General features: G+C 38.5%; 2 protein-coding genes across 2 annotated transcripts in view; one reads left to right on the forward strand and one right to left on the reverse strand.

Annotated features, from left to right (window-relative positions):
- The window catches only part of LOC104986557 (cytochrome b-c1 complex subunit 2, mitochondrial), a 26,924-nt gene extending 9,734 nt beyond the window's left edge, over positions 1–17,190 (forward strand). The window contains exons 5-11 of the mRNA XM_010837178.1: positions 809–866; positions 4,230–4,325; positions 4,648–4,847; positions 9,428–9,508; positions 11,335–11,411; positions 13,435–13,588; positions 16,927–17,190. Coding sequence (XP_010835480.1) covers positions 809–866; positions 4,230–4,325; positions 4,648–4,847; positions 9,428–9,508; positions 11,335–11,411; positions 13,435–13,588; positions 16,927–17,010 — 750 coding nt within the window. The 3' untranslated portion in view covers positions 17,011–17,190. The remainder of the gene's footprint in view (positions 1–808; positions 867–4,229; positions 4,326–4,647; positions 4,848–9,427; positions 9,509–11,334; positions 11,412–13,434; positions 13,589–16,926) is intronic.
- A 96-nt stretch (positions 17,191–17,286) lies between these two features.
- The window catches only part of PDZD9 (PDZ domain containing 9), a 14,416-nt gene continuing 6,157 nt past the window's right edge, over positions 17,287–25,545 (reverse strand). The window contains exons 3-4 of the mRNA XM_010837177.1: positions 21,735–21,924; positions 17,287–18,094 (exon numbers count right to left, since the gene is read on the reverse strand). Coding sequence (XP_010835479.1) covers positions 17,704–18,094; positions 21,735–21,924 — 581 coding nt within the window. The 3' untranslated portion in view covers positions 17,287–17,703. The remainder of the gene's footprint in view (positions 18,095–21,734; positions 21,925–25,545) is intronic.

Genomic DNA, 25,545 nt, shown 5'->3' on the forward strand with positions numbered 1-25,545 from the left:
CCATGAAATTTTAATATCACAGATATACTGTATATCTGTTTATGCACTGTATGTATATTTGTACTTTATATATAAAGGATTTTCTTTTTTTTTTTTTTTTCTTCCCACAAGAAGTAATTTTCACTCTCTTGGGAGCAGTAGTATAGTTGAGAATGCATGTTTTAGCCCTACTTTTATATAAAGATTCCAAGATTTCACATTGAATCTACTGTATTAACCTATATTAGTAGGGAGACATTGACGAATTTTTTTTTAAGCTCCCAAAATAATTCTGTAATCATCCAGGTTGGAAACCCTGGTATAGACACTAACTTATTAGCAAAAAAATCTTCAAAGACAGGCAAGAGGAATATAGTGATATAACTGTTAGCTCTACTATAGAATGTTAACAACAGTGCTTTATTACTACCTGTATAAAGATGAACCTGATGTACTACTTAAATCACATTATAATAAAAATCATAAACTTAGTCCCATTTCTTCAAGTTCAAGCCAATATGTGCTCTAATTTTTGTTTTGTTTTTTTCATTAACAACTTCATTGAGATGTAATTTACATACCATACAGTTCACCACTTAAAATGCACAATTCAGGTTTTTATTCTGTTCACAGAGTTACATAACCATCACCACATTCAGTTCTAGCAATGGTTTTTAAAAGCTCAATTTAATTCAGTACTAGGTAGTCCCTTATAGTTCATTACAGCAGCTTTTAAACCTGTTTATTCTCTGCTAAACTGCACTTTGATATTTTTATAGTTCTTTATATTTATACCTGTATAACCAGATAAATGTTTTCACTTTCTCAGTTACATGACTATGTACAGAATCATTTTACAAGTGCAAGAATGGCTTTGATTGGACTTGGTAAGTTGGCAATCACCTGCATGTCAGTTTGCTTCTTTTAAGAGTAGTTCTTTTAACTCACAAACATAGAAAACAGACTTATGGTTGCCAAGGGGGAAGCATGGGAAAGGGTTGGTTTGGGAAGAGCAGATGCAACCTATTATGTATAGAATAGATAAACAGCAAGATCCTGTTATAACACAGGAAGCTATATTCAATGAGAAGGTAGAATTATCCTTGAAACTGTAAAATCAGATACTATCATATGTAACTGTGTATATATACATCTTTTACAGTTATATCGATATCTAGATAACTTACAGTTCCATGTTTCTTGGCTCCCAGAGAAAGTGGTAGATAATCAGGAAATTCCCTGAGGTTGCTGACTTTTCCTTTTGTAATTGTTGGGGTAGTGAAGGGGACACCTTTCCAGTACATTGTAAGTGTATCACTATATTGGTAACCAGCCTCAATTTATAATATACTCACTTGGGTATTTTCTTAAATTCTGATTACACAATTCTTTATGGTCTGTCTCATTTTAGAAAGTGGTTAATGGAAAAAAGAGAAACTAAGGTGCACTCCTAGTAGATGTTGCACTTATAGTTAAGAATAAAGATACTGTTTCACTGTCTCTGTATGAGTTACTTTAAAAAAGAGTAGTCCCTTAAGCTATAATTATGTGATTACTGGATTGAACAAAATTTGAGAACTTACCCTGTGTTAGGTCAGAAAGTCGGTATGTGATAGGATTTTTATATACATAATTTTTAAAATTTATTTGGCTGTGCTGAATCTTTGTTGCTGCACAGGCTTTTCTCTAGTTGCAGAGAGCAGGGGCTACTCTCTAGTGGCAGTGCACAGGCTTCTCGCTGTTGTGACTTCTCTTGTTGCAGAGCACAGGCTGTACGTGTGGCATACAGTACAGTAGGTGTGGCCTACAGGCTTAGGAGCCCGCAGCGCTTGGGATCTTCCCAGATCAAGGATCAATCCCAGACCTGTGTCTCCTGCATTCGTAGGCAGATTCTTTATCACTGAGCCACCAGGGAAGCCCTGATAGGATTTTAATAGCTAGTCTTTCATGGAAACAACCTGAATGTCCCCTGACAAATGAATGGATAAGGAAGATATGGTACATGTAGTCAAAAGAATATTATTCAGCCATTAAAAAGAATCAAATAGTGCCACTTGCAGCAACATGAATGGATGTAAACATTACCATACTAAGTGAAGTAAGTCAGAAAGAGAAAAGTACCCCATGATATCACTTATCCATGGAATCTAAAATACAACACTAATGAACATATCTGTGAAACAGAAACAGACTCCTAGAGAACAGAATTGTGGTTGCTAAGGGGTATCGGGGAGGGAAGATGGGGAATTTGGGATTAGTAGATGCAAACTAGTATAGATAGAATGTATTAGCAACAAGGTCCTACTATATAGCACAGAGAACTATATTCAATTTCCTGTGATAAACCATAATGAAAAAGTATATGTATAACTGAATCACTTTCCTGTACAACAGAAATTAACACAACATTGTAAATCAGCTATACATCAATAAAATTTTTAAAATATCCCCAACACAGTTTTATAGCATATAAATAAATCCTCCACAACTCTGAAAAGAAAAAAGCTAGTTTTTTTCTTTTAAGTACTAACTTTTAAATTCATTACAGTATTTGCAAAACCTATGACAAAGGGCAAATTTCTCTAAGCAAAGAGCTTTTTACAAAGAGCTTTTAAGTACAGTTTAATAGAAAAATTGACAAAGGGATGAACAAACAGTTCATGCAGAAAGTGTGTTATGTGTGTATACAATTATTGTAAAAGATGTAATAACTAAGAAATTTTTAATCTGTGAAGTTGGCAAAAATTAAGGTTGACACTACCCAGTATTAACCAAGGTATGGAGAAATAGGCACTCAAAAATTATTGGCAGGAGTGCAAACTGGTACATTTTTGGAGGTCTATTTTAGGAATTTACCGTTCAGAAATATTTTGATAAGTTTACAGAATACTTGCATGAGAATTTTGTTTGCAGTAGTTGGATTTTGTTCATTTGTTTTATAAATAATAATTGAGTATAATTCACACTGTGTAAAATTCACCCTTCTGAACTGTGCAGTTTGTGGGTTTTAGCATACTCAGAGTTGTGCAGCTATTGCCACTGTCTAATCTCAGAACATTTTCATCATCCCCAGAAGAAACTCCGTACTCAATAGCAGTCACTCCTCATTCCACCTCCTTGCATCTGACAACCGGCAGTCTACTTTCTATCTGTAGAGAGCTGACTACTCTGGACATTTCATACAAAGAGAATTTTACAGTAATAGCCTCTGTAACTGACTGCTTTCACTTAGTCACTTAGCATAAGGTACATCCATATTATAGCATGTACCAATGTTCCATTCCCTTTTCTGGCTGAAAAATATTTCAATACCACATTTTGTTCATTCACCAGTTGAACATTTGGGTTGTTCCTGCATGTTTTAGCTATTAAGAATATAAACATTCATGTGTAAGTTTTTTAACAAAATATCTTTTTCATTCTTTTGGGTGTGTACCTAGGAGTAGAATTGCTAGGATTAGGATATAGGATATCTATTTAACCCTTTGAAGAACTATGAAACTGTTTTCCAAAGCAGTTGTTGAACCATTTTATTTTCCCACCAACAGCGTATAAGGATTCCAACTTCTCCACATCCTCACCAATATGTACTATCATATGTCTTATGAAGTGGTATCCCATTGTAGTGATTGATAACATTGAACAACTTTTTTTGTGCTTTTTGGCTGTTTATGTGTCTCCTTTGGAGAAATGTTCATTCAAGGGTGTTGGCCATTTTTTAATTGGGTTGTTTGTTCTTCATTGTTGAGTTGTAAGAGTATTTTATATATTCTGGATACTAATCCTTACCAGATACATGATTTGCAAATATTTTTCCCATTTTGTGGAGTATCTCTTCGTTCCTTTTAAAAATGCCTCTTGATGCATATTGCAGTATTGTTTTAATAGCCGGTTATTAGAAACATGTCCATCAGGAAGAGATTGATTAAATAAATAATGGTACATCAGTATAACAGAATCCTTTATAACCATTGCATGTTTGGTGTAGTCCACTCAGAAGTAAATTACAACAGACAAGTTAGAAACAGTATCAATAGAAGATACCATTGTAAAAATAAAAAGAATAATATTAGTATTTACATAAAAAAAGGTTCTAGATGAATACATAATAAAGCTGTAAATGCATATCTCTGTAAGAGCATTATAATATTTTAATTATATAATGAAGCATTTTTAAAATAGTAGGTATTCTACAATTGTGTTTTAGAAATTCTGGTTCTACAGTTTTTTGTTTGTTTCTACTGACATAGGTGTGAGTCATCCTGTCCTAAAGCAAGTTGCTGAACAGTTTCTGAACATAAGGGGTGGCCTTGGTTTATCTGGTGCAAAAGCCAAGTACCATGGAGGTAAGCGTTTTGTTCTGTAAGGTTAGTTTACCAGGATGCCGCCTCTCCCCCACAATAGATATTGGAGTATAATAGCCCTGATTGTTTACTACCAAACAGTATCAATGTGGAAAGAGATAGAATCATTGTGGAAAGTATCAATTGCTTGGGTATTATGTGTTAAGTATATTTGTGAATGTGTTGGGGGAAGGGCAGGGTAGCAAGGAGAGGACCAGGCCAGAGAAGAGCTTCATCTTAATGCAGTAATACTGTCTCATAGAGAGTATTGAAGAATAAAACCAAAAAATGGTTTCTTCCTTGCTCTTTCTTTACATGGCCCCAGGTGAAATTCGAGAACAGAATGGAGACAGTCTCGTCCATGCCGCTCTTGTAGCAGAGAGTGCAGCCATAGGAAGTGCAGAAGCAAACGCGTTCAGTGTTCTCCAGCACGTCCTCGGTGCTGGACCACACGTTAAGAGGGGCAGCAATGCCACCAGCTCTCTGTACCAGGCTGTTGCCAAGGGAGTTCACCAGCCATTTGATGTGAGTCTGAACAGTGAACATCTTTCTTTTGTTTTCAAAGGCTTAATGTTTACAATGTTGTCCTGGAAACTTGATCTTAGTATTAAACTGCTTTTAAAATTTAAGATGACACAAAGAAAATCTTTGTAAAATTGAAGAGGCAGCCAGGCTTAATTTTAGTACCTTAGTGGGTCTATCAAAAACTTACTGTTATTCTAATATAAAAAGAATTGAATGCTTAAAAATTCCAAAAAATCCAAAATCCCCACTCTCTCTTGGAGTTTGCTCAACTTCATGTTCATGTCACCCTGCTTATTTAACTTACATGCACAGTACATGATGAGAAACGCTGGGCTGGAAGAAGCACAAGCTGGAAGGAATCAAGATTGCCGGGAGAAATATCAATAACCTCAGATATGCAGGTGACGCCACCCTTATGGCAGAAAGTGAAGAAGAACTAAAGAGCCTCTTGATGAAAGTGAAAAAGGAGAGTGAAAAAATTGGCTAAAAGCTCAATATTCAGAAAACTAAGATCATGGCATCCGGTCCCATCACTTCATGGCAAACACATGGGGAAACAGTGGCTGACTATTTTTCTGGGCACCAAAATCACTGCAGATGGTGATTGCAGCCATGAAATTAAAAGACACTTACTCCGTGGAAGGAAAGTTATGACCAACCTAGACAGCATATTAAAAAGCAGAGACATCACTTTGTCAACAAAGGTCCGTCTAGTCAAAGCTATGGTTCTTCCAGTGGTCATGTATGGATGTGAAAGTTGGACTATAAAGAAAGCTGAGCATCGAAGAATTGATGCTTTTGAACTGTGATGTTGGAGAAGACTCTTGAGAGTCCTTTGGACCACAAGGAGATCCAACCAGTCCATCCTAAAGATCAGTCCTGGGTGTTCACTGGAAGGACTGATGTTGAAGCTGAAACTCTTAATACTTTGGCCACCTGATGCAAAGAGCTGACTCATTTGAAAAGACCCTGATACTGGGAAAGATTAAGGGCAGGAGGAGAAGGGGACGACAGGATGAGATGGTTGGATGGCATCACCAACTCAACAGACATGGGTTTGGGTGGACTCCGGGAGTTGGTGATGGACAGGGAGGCCTGGTATGCTGCGGTTCATGAGGTCACAGAGAGTCAGACGCGACTGAGCGACTGATCTGAACTGAATGTCCATTAAGTCAGTGGTTCTGCCTAACAGACTCATCCTCTGCTGCCCCCTTCTCCTTTTGCCTTCAATCTTTCCAAGCATCAGAATCTTTTCAGTTGTTTGCATCAGGTGGCCAAAGTATTGGAGCTTGAGCTCAGTTCATTGAACTTAATCGGAGCTTAAGCTTCAGCAATAGTTTAGAATTGACTGGTTTGATCTCCTTGCAGTCCAAGGGACTCTCAAGAGTCTTCTCTAACACCACAGTTCAAAAGCATCAATTCTTCGGCACTCAGCCTTCTTTGTGGTCCAACTCTCATATCCATATATGACTACAGGAAAAACAATAGCTTTGACTATATGGACCTTTGTCAGCAAAGTGATGTCTCCACTTTTTAATAGCTGTCTAGGTTTGTCTTAGTTTTCCTGCCCTGGGGCAAGCATCTTACTTTCATGGCTTCAGTCACCGTCCACAGTGGTGTAAGAGCCCAAGAATATAAAATCTGTCACTGCTTCTACTTTTTCCCCTTCTGTTTGCCATGAAGTGATGGGACTGGATCCTACGATCTCATTTTCTGGACATTGCGTTTTAAGCCAGTTTTTTCATCCTCCTCTTTCACCCTCATTCTGTTTGCTTTCTACCATTACAGTGGTATCATCAGCTTGTGATATATCCAGACTGGCATTTCGCATGATGCACTCTGCATATAAGTAAAATAAGCAGGGTAACAATATATAGCCTTGGCTGCACTCCTTTCCCAATTTTGAACTAACATCAAAAAAAGGTGTCCTTTTCATCATAGGGGATTGGAATGCAAAAGTAGGGAGTCCAGAGATACCTAGAATAACATGCAGGTTTGGCCTTGGAGTACAAAATGAAACAGGGCAAAGGCTAACAGAGTTGTGTCAAGAGAACACTTTAGTCATAGCAAACACCCTTTCTAGCAATACAAGAGAAGGCTCTTCACATGGACATCACCAGATGGTTAATACCAAAGTCAGATTGATTATATTCTTTGCAGCCAAAGATGAAGAAGCTCTGTACAGTCAGCAAAAATAAGACCTAGAGCTGACTATGGCTCAAATCATGAGCTCCTTATTGCAAAATTCAGGCTTAAATTGAAGACAATAGGGAAAACCACTGGCCATTGAGGTATGACCTAAATCAAATCCCCTATGATTACACAGTGGAGGTGATAAATAGATTCAGAGGATTATATCTAGTAGACAGAGTGCCTGAAGAACTATGGATGTAGCTTTGTAACATTATATAGGAGGCAGTGACCAAAACTGTCCCAAAGAAAAAGAAATGCAGGAATGCAGCGTGGTTGAGGAGGCTTTACAAATAGCTCAGCGAAGAAGAGTGTGAAAGGCAGGGGAGAAAGGGAAAGATGTACCCAAAACTGAATGCAGAGTTCCAGAGAACAACGAGGAGAGAGATAAGAAGGCCTTCTTAAATGGACAATGAAATAGAGGAAAACACTAGAATGGAAAAGACCAGCAACCTCTTCAAGAAAATTGGAGATACTAAGTGAACATTTCATGCAAGGATGGATACCATAAAGGACAGAAACAGTGGACCTAACAGGAGTAGACGAGATAAACAAGGGGTGGAAAGAATACACAGAAGAACTATACAAAAAGGGTCTTAATGACTGGATAATCATGATGGTGTGGTTATTCACCTAGAGCTGTACATCCTGGAATGTGAAGTCAAGTGGGCTTTAGGAGGCACATTACTACTACAAACAAAGGTAGTAGAGGTGAAGGAACTCAGCTGAGCTCTTTAAAATCCTAAAAGATGATGCTGTTAAAGTGCCGTACTCAATGATATCTTTAAAAAGTAACACAAAATTGTATGGTTAAGTATTGTTCATAATTTCAGCAACAGCGCATGGCACAGGTAGGTTATGCTTTAGTAAGTCTTGGGCCGTTTGACATTTAACAGTGGAAATTAAATCAGTCTTCTCTTTTTATCCTTCCTTTTAATACTTGAGTGGTTGTGTCAGACTTTTATTTTTAAGCAGAGGAGCCTTTTTTAATCCAATACCATTTCCCACCTGCAATGCCCAACACAAAAGCTTTTGCTTTTGAAAAAGTAGAAGGCTTACTTGACAGTGAAACCCTTGGAATCTTCTAAACAGAGCCGTAGGGGTCCATGGAGCACAGTTTTCAAACCATTATCTTAAATTAGTCCTAAATTAGAGTTCCTCCAAATGGTCTTTCTTCCAGTCTGTGGTCTACTCTGTTTTCTTTTTTTCATGCTTTACTCTTTTCTATTGAATATTAATGATGCTTTAGATAGTTGGAGTTTAACCCAGTGACATAATTTAACAGAAACTCCTACTTTAGAATTTGGCCAGAAATTTGGAGAATGACTAGGTTAGTCTCAGAATTGTAATTAAACTTCAAGTGATTGAAGTGCATATCTTTGTGTGCTTCATATGGACCAAACCCATGGTTTTCAAACTTCACCTGGAATATAGTTTAAAATTCAGGCTCCCAGACTTCATCCGTAGTGATCTGAGTGAGTGGATCTATTGTGGGAACCTGAAAGTGTGTGTTTTATAACAACTCAAGTGATCCTTGGACTTCCCAGGTGTCGCTACTGGTAAAGAACCCACCTCCCAAAGCAGGAGGTGCAAGAGATGTGGTTTCGATCCCTGGGTCCAGAAGATCCCCTGGAAAAGGAAATGGCAATGCACTCCATTATTCTTGCCTAGAAAATTTCCATGGACAGAGCAGCCTGGCGGGCTACAATCCATGAGGTTGCAAAGAGTCAGATACAGCTGGGCACACAATACTCAGACACACATGAGTGCTCCTTAGGTTATTGGTCCACATAAACACTGAAAAGCACTTTACTAGGATGTCATATCCGCCTCAAGGAGCTTAACACTCTACTCGAACTACACACAGAAATACCCCTGTTTGCCAGAGGCTAAACTTCTTACTCCCCTGGACACCTGCTACTAAGCAGAAAAAAATTTCTAACCCTTTGACTTTGGTCTGTAGAAAAAGTAAAAGTGAATTGGTGAAAAGGAAGTCACCACCAACAGCAGAGGGAAGAAAGCATGTTTGTCTAATGTCAAGGACCATGATCTGCATCACTCAGCTGTACTGAATCTATAATAGTAATGTAGTAATGTTTACAGGTTACTTTTTGCATTAACCCTTAATCATCAAAAGGTTAGAAAATACCAAGGAAAATGAGCAATCCATTTTAGAAAGAATTAAATGAGAAAAGTTAAAACCATTATAGTTGTGAAAAAGGTAACCTGTGTACGGAACACTTCAGTCCTTAATAGAACCAGTTACGTGAAATATTAATTCATCTCTTTGCTTATACTGTGAAGGTACATATTTTTTCTAGACAACCTTAGGAAAACTGTACTGTTTTACCTGGTAGAGTGATATATAGTAAAGTTTCATTATATTTCAGGTTTCTGCTTTTAATGCCAGTTACTCAGACTCTGGACTCTTTGGGTTCTACACTATCTCACAAGCTGCATCTGCTGGAGACGTAAGTTGCAAACTGAAAAATTCTCACAAGATTTTTTTCTCCTGTTAACATTTTTTTAGTAAAAATATAGAATGTTCGAATACATCTCTGTCTAGTGTAATATCATTAAAGTGTTATCTGCTATGGAAGAAAGTTAAAAATGGAAAATGTATATACTAATCCTTCCGGGAAAGAGGGAGGAAATGCTTCCTTGGTATTTTGGTTCTGTGTGGACATGTGGCATTAAGTTACCTCTAGGGTATCTAAATGGAGAACTCAAGTGAGGTCAAGGCAAAGATGTATACTGGGCGTCCTCAACAGAAAAAGTGTGTTGAAATCAGGGTTACATATGAAAGTTGGTAGGAGAAGAAAACTGAAGGTCAAGCTAGGGGAAATGGCCAAGAAAACAAAAAAAAGAGAAACTGGTATATTTGGAGACCAAGAAAGAGACTGGTTAACAATCTTTTGATCTACTCTATATTAACGTCCCTTTAGTTACCACAGGGAAGTCCGGTAGTTTTAGCAAACTTGGACAGTATCAGTTTTTACAAGACTGTTGGAAGTGAACTAAAATTTACAATATTAAGAAATGAATGAGAAGAAATAAATGCAAAGTTGGTGCAGGTATAGGGGAGTGGGTGGGGTTTTAGTAGAGTTTACTCTGAGAGATTAAGTAGGAAGAGACAGATATTCATACTGAAAGGAAAGAAATTGGAGTGAATATAGGAGGTAGGAAATTATAGGTGGATTAAATCTATAGAAGCAAGAGCAAGCAGGATCCAAAGTATAAATAGACATTTTATCCTTGGACATAAAGGCTGTTGGGAGAACAGGATGTCAGAGATGAGGAAGTACATCCCTGGTGCGGTAGGAAGCTAAATCATGTTTTGAGAATAAGAGAAAGAAGGAGTTTAAAGAAAGTAAGAGGTTGGGGACAGATGAGTGCCTAGATGCACACAGAATGAGCAGAGCAGCGGATTCATAGTGTAGTCAGATGGCTAGCCTCATGGAAAAATGGAGGAGGCAAGCTGTAGGGTTGATCCCAGGTTGGAATCTTGCAAAGTAGACTGGTCAGAAGTATGAAGAGGTGGCAGGAAGTTGGAAACACTGGTAGGAGTGGCTGAAAGGATAATTCATGGATTTAGGCTAAAGAAGTAAACCCAGAGGGACATGATAGATTGAAAGTGGACAAATCAAGGAACTAGAGATGTTGGCAAAAATGGAAGATATGGATAGCATATTAAAGACAGGCCAGAGGTCTTGGAATTGAGGATTTCAGTTCAGGTCTGGGGTATGGCTATGGAAATAGGTAGCTCACTTGGAGGGTAAAGTAAGTTTACAGACCCCAAATGATGCCACGGTTGGGATGGAGCAAATCATGGGCCAGGTTTATTATACCCACTCACACCACTAGAACTTGATTCCTTCATGACCCCAGCATTCCAGGCATGGACAGTCTTTACAGATTGGCTCCTTACGGTTTACTGCTTTCTTCTTAGTGAATAGTAAGAGAAAGCAATATTAATTACATGATACTTTGAGAGCCTGGGGAACTTTAAAAGGTGCTTATTCTTCATAAGCAATTATAAATCCCTGAGTTTTCTTTTCCTAAACCCTACTGCCATCCTCTGCCCCCTGCCCCTTAATGTTTATAAGAAGCTTGGCTACTTGGATATTGTACAAACAGCTACTTTATCGGAAGTGTAAGCAGCACCTAGTGACTTAGGAATTCCAGAGGGACACAACGATTTCCATCTTGTGTTTCTGCCTCATAGAGGAGCATCTGGAATACTGCAGGAGACTCTGGCACTGATCAAAGATGACCAGCTTTTACTTCTCTATCCTAGGTTATAAAGGCTGCTTATAACCAAGTAAAAACAATTGCTCAAGGAAACCTTTCTAATCCAGATGTCCAAGCTGCCAAGTAAGTTTCAATATTAACTTTCAATTATTTGCAAGTTGTATTTTTTTCTAGGTACAATACTATTGTAACAAAGGTATAATAGGATTGAAAAGTATAAAAAAGTATTTAAAGGAGAGGGAAATATATTCCTACCACCTAGAGATATAGTTGTTAACATTTTGAATATCTTCCTCACCATTTTTAGACATAATTGTTAATACTGCATATATAGTTGTTAATAAATAATTAACATATATAGTTGTTAATAATTATCTATCATTACTAACCAATGATTTCTCTTTATAATGCTATTTTCATTTATTCAGATTACTGAATTAATTGGTATGTCAGAATATACTTGTTGACAGTTGGAAATTGTAAACTATAAAGGATATCTTTAGCCTTAAAAAAATTTCGTATTTCACATTACTTTTTGGTATAGATTTGCAATTGAGCCAAGAGTTATAAATATTATAATGAAAGGCTCTGCATTAAAATATATGTTTGTGTTTATATATTTTGCAATCACAGTATTAAAAGGTTGTACCAGTTTATAATCACATCATCAGGAGTGCCTGTTACACCATAACCACTAGCAGCTTTATTTTTTCCTCTTTACTGATTTGATAGACAAAAAAAGATACCTGTTTAAAAAACTGCAACATCCATCTATTTGGTGATTTTTAAATCCTACTGTCTTCACTGTGCTAACAGCGAGTGCTAACAACAAACACCTGTTAACTCAGTACCTCCGGGAGTTTCTCTAAAAGAGACAAACTGTGGACAGAGTTACAAATCAGCTTGCATTTTCATACAGGAGATTAAAACATTTAAATTTGACTTCATCCATTTAGGACAAATCAAAACGTGAATCCTAAAACTCAGGCAGTCTTTTAGTATTCAAAGATCATTTAGTATTGTCCACAAAGGAAGTTATGATGGTAAATTACAACCTAGGAGGGAACAACCTTTTACCATTTCTCTTCTCATTAGTACTGTTACATTTTTCATACTGTACACACTGAAAAGTGCATCTCTGAAGTAAGTACAACACACTTTATTAAATGTTGTATACATGGAACCAGGGACTGATAGGGTGCAGCTCCACATGACTGCCTCAGAAACACATGCTTACAACAAACTGAAACACTGGATAAACTCAGGAAAAGTCTGTTTCAAGTCTTAATTTATTTAAGAAAATGTATTTTCTTAATAAGTGTAGAATTTTGGTTATTAATGCCAAGTTCTGTTTCTTTGCTGCCATTTTGATGGAGTTTATATGTTTTTGGTAAGGTTCTTAGTCCTCCTGTATTGAAAGAGAGAAAGTGAGGTGTCATTGCTGAAGGGACAAACTAATAATCTCTTGGTAAAGTTTACTGCAGGTAAAATCTTTTTTCAGTTAAGCTGACAGTGTGATAAAATTGCTACATTAAATTGTAATTATGTTTAAATGGAGGTCTTGCTACAGAGTTTGAGTTAAATAACTCAAGTGCCTTATTGAACACCAGTTTCTTTCTGGGATAATTATGAATTGGATTTTATTTCAAATTGATGCTTTTGTGCCCATATTTAAGCTATAGGAGCTTATAAAGACCTATATTCTCCTTCCCCACTTGTTCTGTCCTCAATGAGACAAATCCCAGTCCACAGCATTCTGCTAAAGGGACAATGAGAAGACTAAACAGGTATTTTCTTTAGTAGAGATGTCTAATATCACCAAAAGTGTATCAGGAAGCTAGAATTCCTTCAGTAATCAAGATTTCACACTAAAATATTTTTAACTAGATCTGAGTTCTAATCTAAAAGCAAAATGCATTCTGTTGGGTTTTTAGTATAATCTTATAATGACAGCTTTCAAAATGATAATGTAAATAATAAAATAGTTGGTAAACTGAAGAAAGGGAATGAAGATCTTTAGCACTCTTAAAATTTCAAAGCTGTTAGTTTGCATATTTACTCAAACATGTTTAAGGATTTAGGAACATACTTTAACTTGCTCCATAAAACTGCCTTCTGCCTTACTTACACACCTTTCACTGGACAGGAACAAGCTGAAAGCTGGGTACCTGATGTCAGTGGAGTCTTCTGAGGGTTTCCTGGATGAAGTTGGGTCCCAGGCTCTAGCTGCTGGTTCATACACGCCGCTATCCACAGTCCTTCAGCAGATTGATGCAGTAGCTGACGCTGATGTCATAAATGTAAGCAAATGAAAATCTGTTTAACACACATAACTTGTCCTTAATGATGCCATTTCAGAAGGAATGCATAAGGCCTGTATATGCTGTTCTCAGGGTATTTGGTATCTGTCTGCCTGGTGTGGAGGCAGAGGCTCAGTCCCATCAGATCTGCAAATAGCTTCCTTGTCAACTCAGGAAGTCTGTGTATCTTCCTCATTCAACTAATAGTTTACCATTAGGTTAAACTATTTTAAATTTTTAAAGGTCAAGAGTGAAATATTGGCAGTTTCATACCACTGAACCTAATTGTCAAGTTTGGTATTTTTCCTCCTCACTCTGAAATAAACTTTCTATCCTGCCAACCCTTCACAGTCCACCATCTCAAGATTTTCTTTAGTCTTCTCAGCCTAAGACATTCTCCTGCCCTTGTTCTATTTTTATTTTTCACTTATTGTTTCCTATAAAATTGACCAGTTTTGAGGGCAAGGACTATGTGTTATACCTCTTTGTATTCCCTACTATGCCTAACAAGTACATGAACTATAATATGAACCCTAAATCAGTCCTTTCTGTATTAAAAATGCCAACTCCCCTTTCATGTCACAATCTCAACCATCTTCTCACCAAGGGGCCTATCCTTGTGGATAGAAAAAAAATGAAGGCTGTTGGAAGATAGCAGTCCTGACTTGATTTCACTTGGCGCCTAAGTTCATCATCGTTGTTGTTGTTCAATCACTCGGTTATATCTGACTGTGACCCCGTGAACTGCAACACACCAGGCTTCTCTGTCCTTCACCATCTCCTGGAGGTTGCTCAAACTCATGTCCATTGAGTCAGTGATGCCATCCAACCATCTCATCGTCTGCTGTCCCCTTCTCCTTCTGCCTTCAATCTTTGCCGGCATCAGGGTTTTTCAAATGAGTCGGCTCTTTGCATCAGGTAGCCAAAGTAATTGGAGCTTCAGCTTCAGCATCAGTCCTTCCAAAGAATATTCAGGATTGATTTCTTTTAGGATTGACTGGTTTGATCTCTTTGCAGTCCAAGGGACTCTCAAAAGTCTTCTCCAATACCACTGTTCAAAAGCATCAACTCTTCAGCACTCAGCCTTCTTTATGGTCCCACTCTCACATCCATATGTGACTACTGGAGAAACCATAGCTTTGACTATACGAAACATTGTTGGCAATTGTCTGTGCTTTTTAATACACTTTCTAAGTTTGTCATAGTTTTTCTTTCAAGGAGCAAGCGTCTTTTAATTTCATGTCTGCAGTCACCATCTGCAGTAATTCTGGAGCCCAAGAAAATAAAGTCTGTCACTGTTTTCATTGTCTGCCCATCTATCTGCCATTAGTGATGGGATGGGACCAGATGCCGTGATCTTAGTCTTTTGAATGTTGAGTTTTAAGCCAGCTTTTTCACTCTCCTCTTTCACCTTCATCAGGAGGCTCTTTAGTTCTTCTTCCCTTTCTGCCATAAGGGTGATGTCATCTGCATACCTGAGATTATTGATATTTCTGCCGGCAGTCTTGATTCCAGCTTGTGCTTCATCCAGCTTGGCATTTTGCATGATATACTCTGCATAGAAGTTAAATAAGCAGGGTGACAATATACAGCCTATGTACTCCTTTCCCAATCTGGAACCAGTCCATTGTTTAATGTCTAGTTCTAACTGTTGCTTCTTGACCGGCATACAGGTTTCAAAGGAGGCAGGTAAGGTGGCCTGGTATTCCCATCTCTTTAAGGATTTTCCACAGTTTGTTGTGCACACAGAGTTAAAGGCTCTGGCAGAGTATAATGAAGCAGAAGTAGATGTTTTTCTGGAATTCTCTGGCTTTTTCTGTGATCCAACAGATGTTGGCAATTTGATCTCTGGTTCCTCTGCCTTTTCTAAATACAGCTTGAACATCTGAAAGTTCTCGGTTCACATACTGTTGAAACCTAGCTTGGAGAATTTTGAGCATTACTTTGCTAGCGTGTGAGATGAGTGCAATTGTGTGATAGTTTGAACATTCTTTGGCATTTCTTTTCTTTGGAAGTGGAATGAAAATTGACTTTTTCCAGTCCTGTGGCCACTGCTGAGTTTTCCAAATTTGCTGGCATATTGAGTGCAGCACTTTCACAGCATCATCTTTTAGGATTTGAAATAGCTCAGCTGGAACTCCATCATCTCCACTAGCTTTGCCCCTAGTAATGCTTCCTAAGGCCCACTTGACTTTGCACTCCAGGATGTCTGGCTCTAGCTGAGTGATTACACCATCATGGGTTATCTGGGTCATGAAGATCTTTTTTGTATAGTTCTTTGTATTCTTGCCGCCTCTTCTTAATATCCTCTGCTTCTGTTAGGTCCACACCATTTCTGTCCTTTATTGTGCCTGTCTTTGCATGAAATGTTCCCTTGTTATCTCTAATTTTCTTGAAGAGAGCTCTAGTCTTTCCCATTCTATTGTTTTCCTCTCTCTCTTTGCATTAATCATTGAGGAAGTCTTTCTTATCTCTCCTTGCTATTCTTTGGAACTCTGCATTCAGATGGATATATCTTTCCTTTTCTCCTTTGCCTTTCGCTTCTCTTCCTTTCTCAGCTATTTGTAAGGCCTCTTCAGACAACCATTTTGCCATTTTGCATTTCTTTTTCTGGAGGATAGTTTTGATCACCACCTCCTGTGCAGTGTTACAAACCTTCGTCCATAGTTCTTCAGGCACTCTGTGTATCAGATCTAATCCCTTGAATCTATTTGTCACTTCCACTGCATAATTGTAAGGGATTTGATTTAGGTCATACCTGAATGGCCTAGTGGTTTTCCCTACTTTTCTTCAGTTTAAGTCTGAATTTTGCAATAAGGAGTTCATGATCTGAGCCACAGTCAGCTCCAAGTCTTGTTTTTGCTGACTGTATGGAGGCTTCATCATTGTATACTCTTCCAAATGGTTGTCCTTGTCTTATATACTGTACTGTCACGAGTCCAACCCAGCTGCCTCCAACACCATCTTTATTTAAAAAGCTGATCTGAGTACCTGAGTACTTCCTGGTGCTGCACTTGACGTAAACTAACAGACTTTGGACTCTAAAGCAGTGGCATAAAGAACACTAGGATACAGTGTAACTTTGACAAGTTAACAATCAGTGTATTGTCATTGACTCAGACTATCTGCCATTGTAATACAGACACAGAGGCGGACAGCCGTGCTCCAGGAGACTACCCTATTTTGCAGTGTCAGAAATTCCTTTTCCCTCTTTAACAGCTGTCATCATTAGAGCATTACGCTTGCTCAGTCACATAAAGGATGAAATATTCAGAGTAACAGAAGTTTGTCTATTTGCTTATTTGTATTAACTTTCTTTCTTTGTTTCTGTCTTAAAGGCTGCAAAGAAGTTTGTTTCTGGCCGGAAGTCAATGGCAGCAAGTGGAAATTTGGGGCATACACCTTTCATGGATGAGTTGTAATACTGAATCCCATATTGCAGGAAAGAACTGAACGTTTTGTGAACCCAGAGCAGCAAATAACATGAAAGTGAAAAGTCCTAATGTAACATTTATCTTTTCTTCCAGTGAGAGGAAATATAAAGCATAAATATAGGTAATTGTTCCCAACTGACCTAAAGTCAATAAAGCATTCTATTTAAATGTTTTTCTTGCATTTTTGCTAATCAGTTAATCAACAGGTGTTTATGTTGAGTTTTTGTTTTAGATACTTTTAAGGAGAACAGGAATATAAAGTACAGAAGCATGAGAAACTATTAAAAGTAAGGCTTAAGTGGCTATCAGAGTAACTATCTCCAGATTATTATTGGCTTTTAAAGATAAAAGCAGTGAAAAGTCTGTATTCTTGGGTAAGAACAGTTAAATGATCTGGGTTTTACCCCCTTTTGCCTTTTTTCCAAAAGAGTTATTTGTGCAAAATATATATTACCTGTTAGCTGTGGCCTATATTTGCACTGCTTCATTTTTTATGTTTATCTTCACTGTGGCACAATTTTGGTGTGTGTTTTTTTTCCCCTCATCTTCTCCCTCTTCTGTTTCTATTCTGTCTCTTTCAAGTAATTATCAACCTAACACTCAAAAGTAAGGCAGTGCACAAAAAAAAATGGGTGTTCTCAAGATAAATGCTTCTGTGGTCACAGATTTGAAAACTGCTGCCTAGCCAACTCGTGATACTGGTTCACTGCTGCCCTTTTCAACGGGGGTACAGTCTTCCAGCCAAAATGCATCTGAGGTAGAGGAGGCTGAGGAGGAGGAGGAGATTTCGTTGTCTTGCTTCACCATGGTCCAGTATGGAGAAGGGGCCCTCACTTCTTTCTTGTGATCTCTGTGAATCATCACGTCACAGTTAATGTCTTTTCCTACACGCATTACATGGTTCTTCTTTTTATATCCATGCCATTCTCTGGAGATAGACATTGGTCTCCTTACAGGGTAATGTCCAGTGGACCGTGGATATTTGTAGTACTTAAGTCTTGTATCGAAAGCTTCATCATCATCACTGCTTGTGACAGATCCATCTTTTGCCTCCTCAGTTTTCTTTGTTGTGCTGAAATGGAAAGACTAGTGAATGAAATGGATTCTTAATGTGTACACATTCATTCTCACCTAACAAGATATCTCATAACCTGCTTTGGTTCATAAAAGAAAAAATACAGTTTAGCACTACCTGTCTGTGTTATTAAAAATCTTCTCCTTTAAAAATTACCTTTACGGAATTCCCTGGCATCCCAGTGGTTAGAGCTCCATACTTTCACTGTCAAGGGCTCAGGTTCAGTCCCTGGTAGGGGAACTAATATCCTCTTTAAATTTGTTTAAATTACCTTTAAATTTGTTTACATTCCTAAATGGAAATCAAATTCTGCCCTAAATTATTTCACATTACTTTAAAAAGCTTTGCACAGACTTAAGCGAGACTACTGACCAGAATGTTAGCAGGCCTTAAAGAGTGGGTTGATTTCACCTCACACAGAATAACAGGTCAGTGTGGCCGTCTCATCCACGGAACTCAGTTTTCATGGGTCTCTTGGGATCAGCAATAATAGAATATTACTGATTTCCAAGGAGGCATCCAGAAATAATGGGCCTCAAAGATCTTCAATATGCTTATCATTGGTTATTCCTTTGAATCTTTTTATTTTTGCCCCTGAGCACCATTCTTTGCTTCTTAATTGGGTTTACGAATGTGGATCTGTAGAACACCCTTCCACCCAGATGTCTCATCATGCACTATTCCACCTTGCTGTTGCCATCCAAAAACTTGTGAAGATTCTTTTTTATTTTTCAGTTTGCCAACAACAGGGTTCTTGAACTTTTCTAATGCCTGTAGCACCTGCGCCTGCTATTATTTTCCTGAACAAATGCTGTCACGTGCTACCCCTCATTCTGGTGCTATTACCCAGCAGATCCGAAACTAGATCTTTGCAATTATGAACTTCCATTACCGTCTGTCCTGCTAGTAGGAAACGGATTTCTTCCCTACCCTAGTCCCTCCAACCTTTCCCACTTACTAGTGTTTTCCCTAACATCCTTGGAGGCCTGCTTGTGGGTTTTTTTGTTTGTTTGTTTGCTTGCTCCTAAGGATCTGAACAGATCTTCCCTAAAGTTTCTCTCTTCTGGTAATGGCATTTGGTATTGAGTCATTTTTTTCTGAAAGCCACTAGTCTTAAATTGTATGATTTTCTTTAATCCTTGATGTAGTGCTGTGCAAGGAGATTCAGAAGATCTCAGGACTACAACAGTTTGCCTTCAAGACTCAAAGGACCTTCTTTGTAGCTCTGTTAGATCACCATAAAGACAGGTGGCAGAGCCAGGTTCTTATTAAACTGGCATTAGATAGAAATGCCACAAGCCAGCAGAGGTCAGGGTTCGCTGGAAACAGTTTTTAATATCAGGAGGCCTGCCCAGAGCATCACATGGCGAATTGTGCACTCGGTGCTATCTGCTCCTGAAAGAAGCCTTACAACTTTGTGAAATAAACCTTTAGTTCCCCTTCTGCCCCTTCCTTACCCTTTTCCACATAAGATGCTAACATGCCTTACAGAACATGATTGGTGGTATTCCTAAGTTTGTGAATTTTAGCCTCATAAGTTGTGGTATTCTGTGTTTGCTTTTGAATGGTCAACCTGCCATCCCTAGGTTTTTAATATTCTGAATCACAAACTCTACTTAGAATGTAGTTCCATAAGCAAATGGTGAAGAGCTCAGTTTTGGAAGCTGAGCTCTCCAATACAGGGTCCACCAGCTACGTGTGGCTGTTAAATTTAAACTGGTTAAACCTGAATAAATTTAAAATTCCTCAGTTACAAATCTTCACATTTCAGGGGCTTAGTAGCCACCTGTGGCTAATGGTTACCACACGGGATGGCACAGATATAGGTCTTTTCCACTAGCATAGAGAATTCTTATTGGGTGTTGCTGCTCTGAAAACAGACGTAAACTACTTAGCCCTGTGGCCTCTGGCAAGTTTACGTACTCCTCTGTTGGCTTTAGTTTTCTTATCTGTAAAACGAGGATAAATAGAACTGTCATGAGGATTAAATGGTACAAGCCGTGTACCATTGTAAAGCCGTGTCCATCACATAGTAAACAAGTTCAGTATTATCATTAATGGTTTTTAATCAAAGCAGGATTGGTTTAGTTATCGGGAGAAAATTTTTCCCCATTCTGTATCTGATCTGAAGGGAACAACTGCTATCCAGCTCTAGTCCACTGTTAGCATGTGGGGATGCAAGCCCATCTTGTTTTTCAGGAGAAACCAGAGATTTGTAAATTTAGCAATTCAATTTTTTTTTTCATTAAAATTTTTTTGAAACAGAAAAATGCAAATAAGTTGAAAGAAAAAAAAATTCTAAACACCTTGGTAGCTACCACCCAGGTCAAGAAATAGAGTATTACTGGCCCCTGGAAAAAGCCCTCCTATATATATATCCTCCTTGCTCTCAACACTGTCTAAAACAGTGAGGGAGATAAACAAAGCATATCTGTGAATCATATCAGTCCCTGTGGCCACAAGTTGGACTCTGAAGTAATATGGGCCATTTTTTAATCCTAGTAAAGAGCCCCTAGCCATATTTCTTTGACCACATCCCAATAAGCAAAGGTACACAGCTGTACATCTAGTGCTCAGGGATCTGGTCAGAATTAATAACTCTTGGATCAGAATACTAAATGTGCCACTTAAACAAGATAGAGAAATCAAGCCAGCCCTTAAAGTTCTGACTTGTTTGACTAAGCAAATGCTCTCCCACTAAGACAATGGCAAACTGGCTTTTAATTTTAGGCATAATGAGTTTAAGGGGTTTATAATACAGATATCAAGTGGGTGTTTATACAAGTTTGGAGATAATACAATTTGGAAATAATTAATGTATGAATACGAATAGAAACCAAGGAGTTTGCTTAGAAGATTGAGAGAAGAAAGCCAAAGACAAGGCTTGGTAAAAGGCAATCACGAGGAAGTGACAAAAGGAGATATGGGAGTGTGGTATTCCAGAAGTCTGGGGAAAATTATATTTCAACAAGAGTTGAGGTGGGAGGCTGTAAAGTGCCTGTTGCTGCTCAGAAGCCAAGCAAAATTAGAGACTGAGAGGAGTCCACTGAAATCAGCAGTATGAAGGTTGCAGGTGACCTTGGGGTAAAGGGCTCTCAGCCAAGGTCTGCACCGAGGTGGCATGTGGTGTCTCCTGAGAAATTGGTAATGTCTAATACAACTCTTTCAACAGCTTTGGAGTCAAGAGACAGGACAGTGGCTGGTAAGGAAAGGAGAGGGGAGTGGAAGTAAAGTGGGCTTTGCTAAGATGGAAGAGTTTTACCGGTTATTGAGAAGGATCCAGAGAGAGAACTGAATATGCTGGAGACAAATGAGGAAAGGGAGTCACAGCACATGCTTCAGGGCTCACTTTGGGAAAGGGGGAGTCGCATATCCAGGTTTGAAGGAGAGTTGCCACTAGGTAGTTTGGTCCTTAAACTCCATGTCCAAGGCTCTTTCTTGCCTTTATCATTCTGCCTCATATTAGGTCCTACAGATTGTGCTTTCCAAAAGGATTTAGAAACCCACTGAACTGTGACAGTGTCATAAATTCCTCCTACATGGTCCAATTGATAATTCTCACATTTAACTAAGACTGCTTCATAGACCCTGGGGAATTCTGTAGTATAACAAAGATTTCCTAAACTTAACTACTTACCGTGTGATTGGGAATTTGGTCTCAGGGATTAAATCATATATTTCTTGCCATTCTTGGGGTATGTCTATAAAATCTCGGTAAACTTTTATTTGTAGTATTGTTCCTATGGTGATGTGTTGCAGAAGCTTTAAAAATTCTCGAAGAGTATAACCTAACACATTTGCATAGCCAACACTAATCAAAACATCACCTGAAAAAGGGAAAAAATTCAGTAAAATTACGATGATGGTTTAAAAAAGATCATGCCATTTCTGTCTGCATTGTGCAATGTCTCTTCCTTTTTTTTTTTTTTTTGGTGAGGTATTTCATTTTATAGGTTCATATTGTTGGTTCATTTTGAACCAAAACCAGGCTTCAAATTTTATTTAATGAAAAAAAAAAAAAAAATGATCCTCTCAGTGAATAATGAATACATGCAAGATGTTTCTTAATAGTCAGTGTAATGGTAAATATTATAGCATTTTAGAACATTTCTGAAGTCCTTGGTGTGACAGAGGCTAAAAAGGATTTAGAATCTGAACCATTCTTGAAGATTCTAAAAATGTGCTTGTTTCAAGTAAAATAAATGGCTACTACTATTAAAGAAAAAAATCACTTCCACTAAGTGAACAAATAACCTATTTTTATTATACCTGCCTGGCCATTGCCAATGCCCTCCACAGTAAGCAGACCATACTAAACATCAAGCCTTACAGATTAATACTTTCCTTATGCAGTATTCATTGAGCAAGTAATTCTACATATAACACTGGACATTTAGCATGCTTTAATTAAGTTGAAGATGTGTATACAGAGCATGGAAGTTCAAAGGGATTTGACACCTAGGTCCCCTATCGTAGGACAGAGTTGAACAGGAAGGGGAGTATGATAGCCAGCCGTGCAGCTTCTGAGCCCCCAAAAAATGGAAAGAGAACCACATCTTGACAGCCAAGTCCCTGAACCTCCCAACTGAATGATAAATAGACCCAATTTATTCATTTGTAACCAGCAGCTAAGGCATGGACATGTAGACTAGGTCCAGCTATTGGTCAGTCCCTCTGGGTCACTAAACCTGGAGCAGGAGATACAGAGAAGTGACAGGAGCATCCAGTTTCCATGGCCTTTTGTTCTCTCATCATTTTCCAAACCTGGTGGTCAAGGCCTTCCAGGAATTCTGTCAGATTAAATGTTCTAAATTCAGTGCCTTTACAGAACTTAAAGTTCTTTAAACTTCAAGGGAGAGCTTGAAGAAAGCAGGAAAAACCATTAGGCCATTTAGGTATGACCTAAATCAAATCCCTTATGATTATACAGTGGAAGTGACAAATAGATTCAAGGTATTAGATCTGATAGAGTGCCTGAAGAACTATGGATGGAGATTCGTTACATTGTACAGGAGGCAACAACCAAAATAATCCCCAAGAAAAAGAAATGCAAAACGGCAAAATGCTTGTCTGAGGAGGCCTTATTAATAGCTGAGAAAAGAAGTGAAGCCAAAGGAAAAGGAGAAAAGGAAAGATATAACCATCTGAATGTACAGTTCCAAAGAACAGCAGGGAGAGATAACAAAGCCTTCTTAAGTGAAGAATGCAAATGGAGGAAAACAACAGAATGGGAAAGACTAGAGCTCCCTTCAAGACAATTAGAGATAACAAGGGAACATTTCATGCCAAGATGGCCTTGATAAAGGACAGAAACAGTATGGACCTAACAGAAGCAGAAGAGATTCAGAAGAGGTGGCAAAAATACACAGAACTATACAAAAAAGATCTTCATGACCCAGATAACCCATGATGGTGTGATCACTCAGCTAGAGCCAGACATCCTGTAGTGCAAAGTCAAGTGGGCCTTAGAAAGCATTACTATGAACAAAGCTAGTGGAGATGATAGAATTCCAGCTGAGCTATTTCAAATCCTAAAAAATGATGTTGTGAAAGTGCTGCATTCAATATGCCAGCAAATTTGGAAAACTCAGCAGTGGCCACAGGACTGGAAAACGTCAGTTTTCATTCCACTCCCAAAGAAAAGAAATGCCAAAGAATGCTCAAACTACTGCACAACTGCACTCATCTCACATGCTAGCAAAGTAATGCTCAAAATTCTCCAAGCTAGGCTTCAACAGTATGTGAACCAAGAACTTTGAGATGTTCAAGCTGGATTTAGAAAGGGCAGAGGAACCAGAGATCAAATTGCCAACATCCTCTGGATCATAGAAAAGCCAGAGAATTCCAGAAAAACATGTTTCACTGACTACACCAAAGCCTTTGACTAACTGTGTGGGTCACAACAAACTGTGAAAAATTCTTAAAGAGATGGGAACATCAGATCACCTTATGTGCCTCCTCCAAAATCTATATGCATGTCAAGAAGCAACAGTTAGAACCGGACATGGAACAACAGACTGGTTCTAAATTGGTTAAGGAGTACAAGAAGGCTGTATATTGTCACCCTGCTTATTGAACTTCTATGCAGAGTATATTATGTGAAATGTTGGGCTGGATGAATTACAAGCTGGATTGCTGGGAGAAATATGAATAGCCTCAGATATGCAGATGACATCATCCTTATGGCAGAAAGTGAAGAGGAACTAAGCCTCTTGATGAAAGTGAAAGAGGAAAGTGAAAAAGCTGGCTTAAAACTCAACATTCAAAAAACTAAGATCATGGGTTCCAGTTCCATCACTTCATGGCAAATAGATGAGGAAACAATGGAAACAGTGACAGACTTTATTTTCTTGGACTCCAAATTTACTGCAGACAGTGACTACAGCCATGAAATTAGAAGACGTTTGTTTGTTCCTGGGAAGAAAAGCTATGACAGAGCTAGACAAGAGTATTAAAAATCAGAGACATCAGTTTGCCAACAAAGATCTGTATGATCAAAGCTAGTTTTTCCAGTAGTCATGTATGGATGTGAGAGTGGGACTATGAAGAAGGCTGAGTGCTGAAGAACTGACACTTTAGAAATGTGGTATTGGAGAAGACTCTTGAGGGTCCCTTGAACAGAAAGGAAATCAAACCAGTCAATCCTAAAGGACATCAACCCTCAATATTCATTTGAAGGACTAATGCTGGAAGGGCAATACTTTGGCCACCTGATGCAAAGAGCCAACTCATTTGAAAAGACCCTGATACTGGGAAAGATTGAGGGCAGGAGAAGGAGACAACAGAGGATGAGATGGTTGGATGGCATCACTGACTCAAAGGATATGAGTTTGAGCAAACTCTGGGAGATGGTAAATGACAAGGAAGCCCGGCGTGCTACAGTCTATGGGGTTGCAAAGAGTTGGACATGACTTTTTTAAGAGACTGAACAACAACAACAATAGAACTTTTTATTGCTTGCAGTTAAGACCCCTGACTGCTATAAGGGCATCTAGCAAGAGAAGAAGAAATACAGGGAAATTGATTCTTAAGGACAGATTCACATTGGGTAAATAAAATCTTAGTTATCAGGTCATACAAGTACTATCATCCTGCCAAATGGTCATGGAGACTTCAGAGCTAACACCAGATAAAGTGACCCTAATAAGTCCCAAAGAATGTTTACCCCACTGTGCATGGGAAGCTAGGGATCCCTCAATCACCTCATTCTAAGACAGCTGAGGTCTAACCTCAGAGTAGAAAAGAGTCAAGATTAAGTACTTTCTCTATTACTACTCCCCAACTCTTTGCAACCCCATGGACTGTAGTCCACCAGGCTTCTCTGTCCATGGAATTTTCCAGGCAAGAATACTGGAGTGGGTTGCAATTTCCTCCTCCAGAGGTTTTTCCCAACCCAGGTGTCAAACCTGCATCTGCCATGTCTCCTGCATCGGCAGGGGGGGTTTTTT

Source organism: Bison bison, unplaced genomic scaffold (genome assembly GCF_000754665.1).
Source record: "Bison bison bison isolate TAMUID 2011002044 unplaced genomic scaffold, Bison_UMD1.0 scf7180017864072, whole genome shotgun sequence".
In the NCBI taxonomy this organism is placed as follows: Eukaryota; Metazoa; Chordata; class Mammalia; order Artiodactyla; family Bovidae; genus Bison; species Bison bison.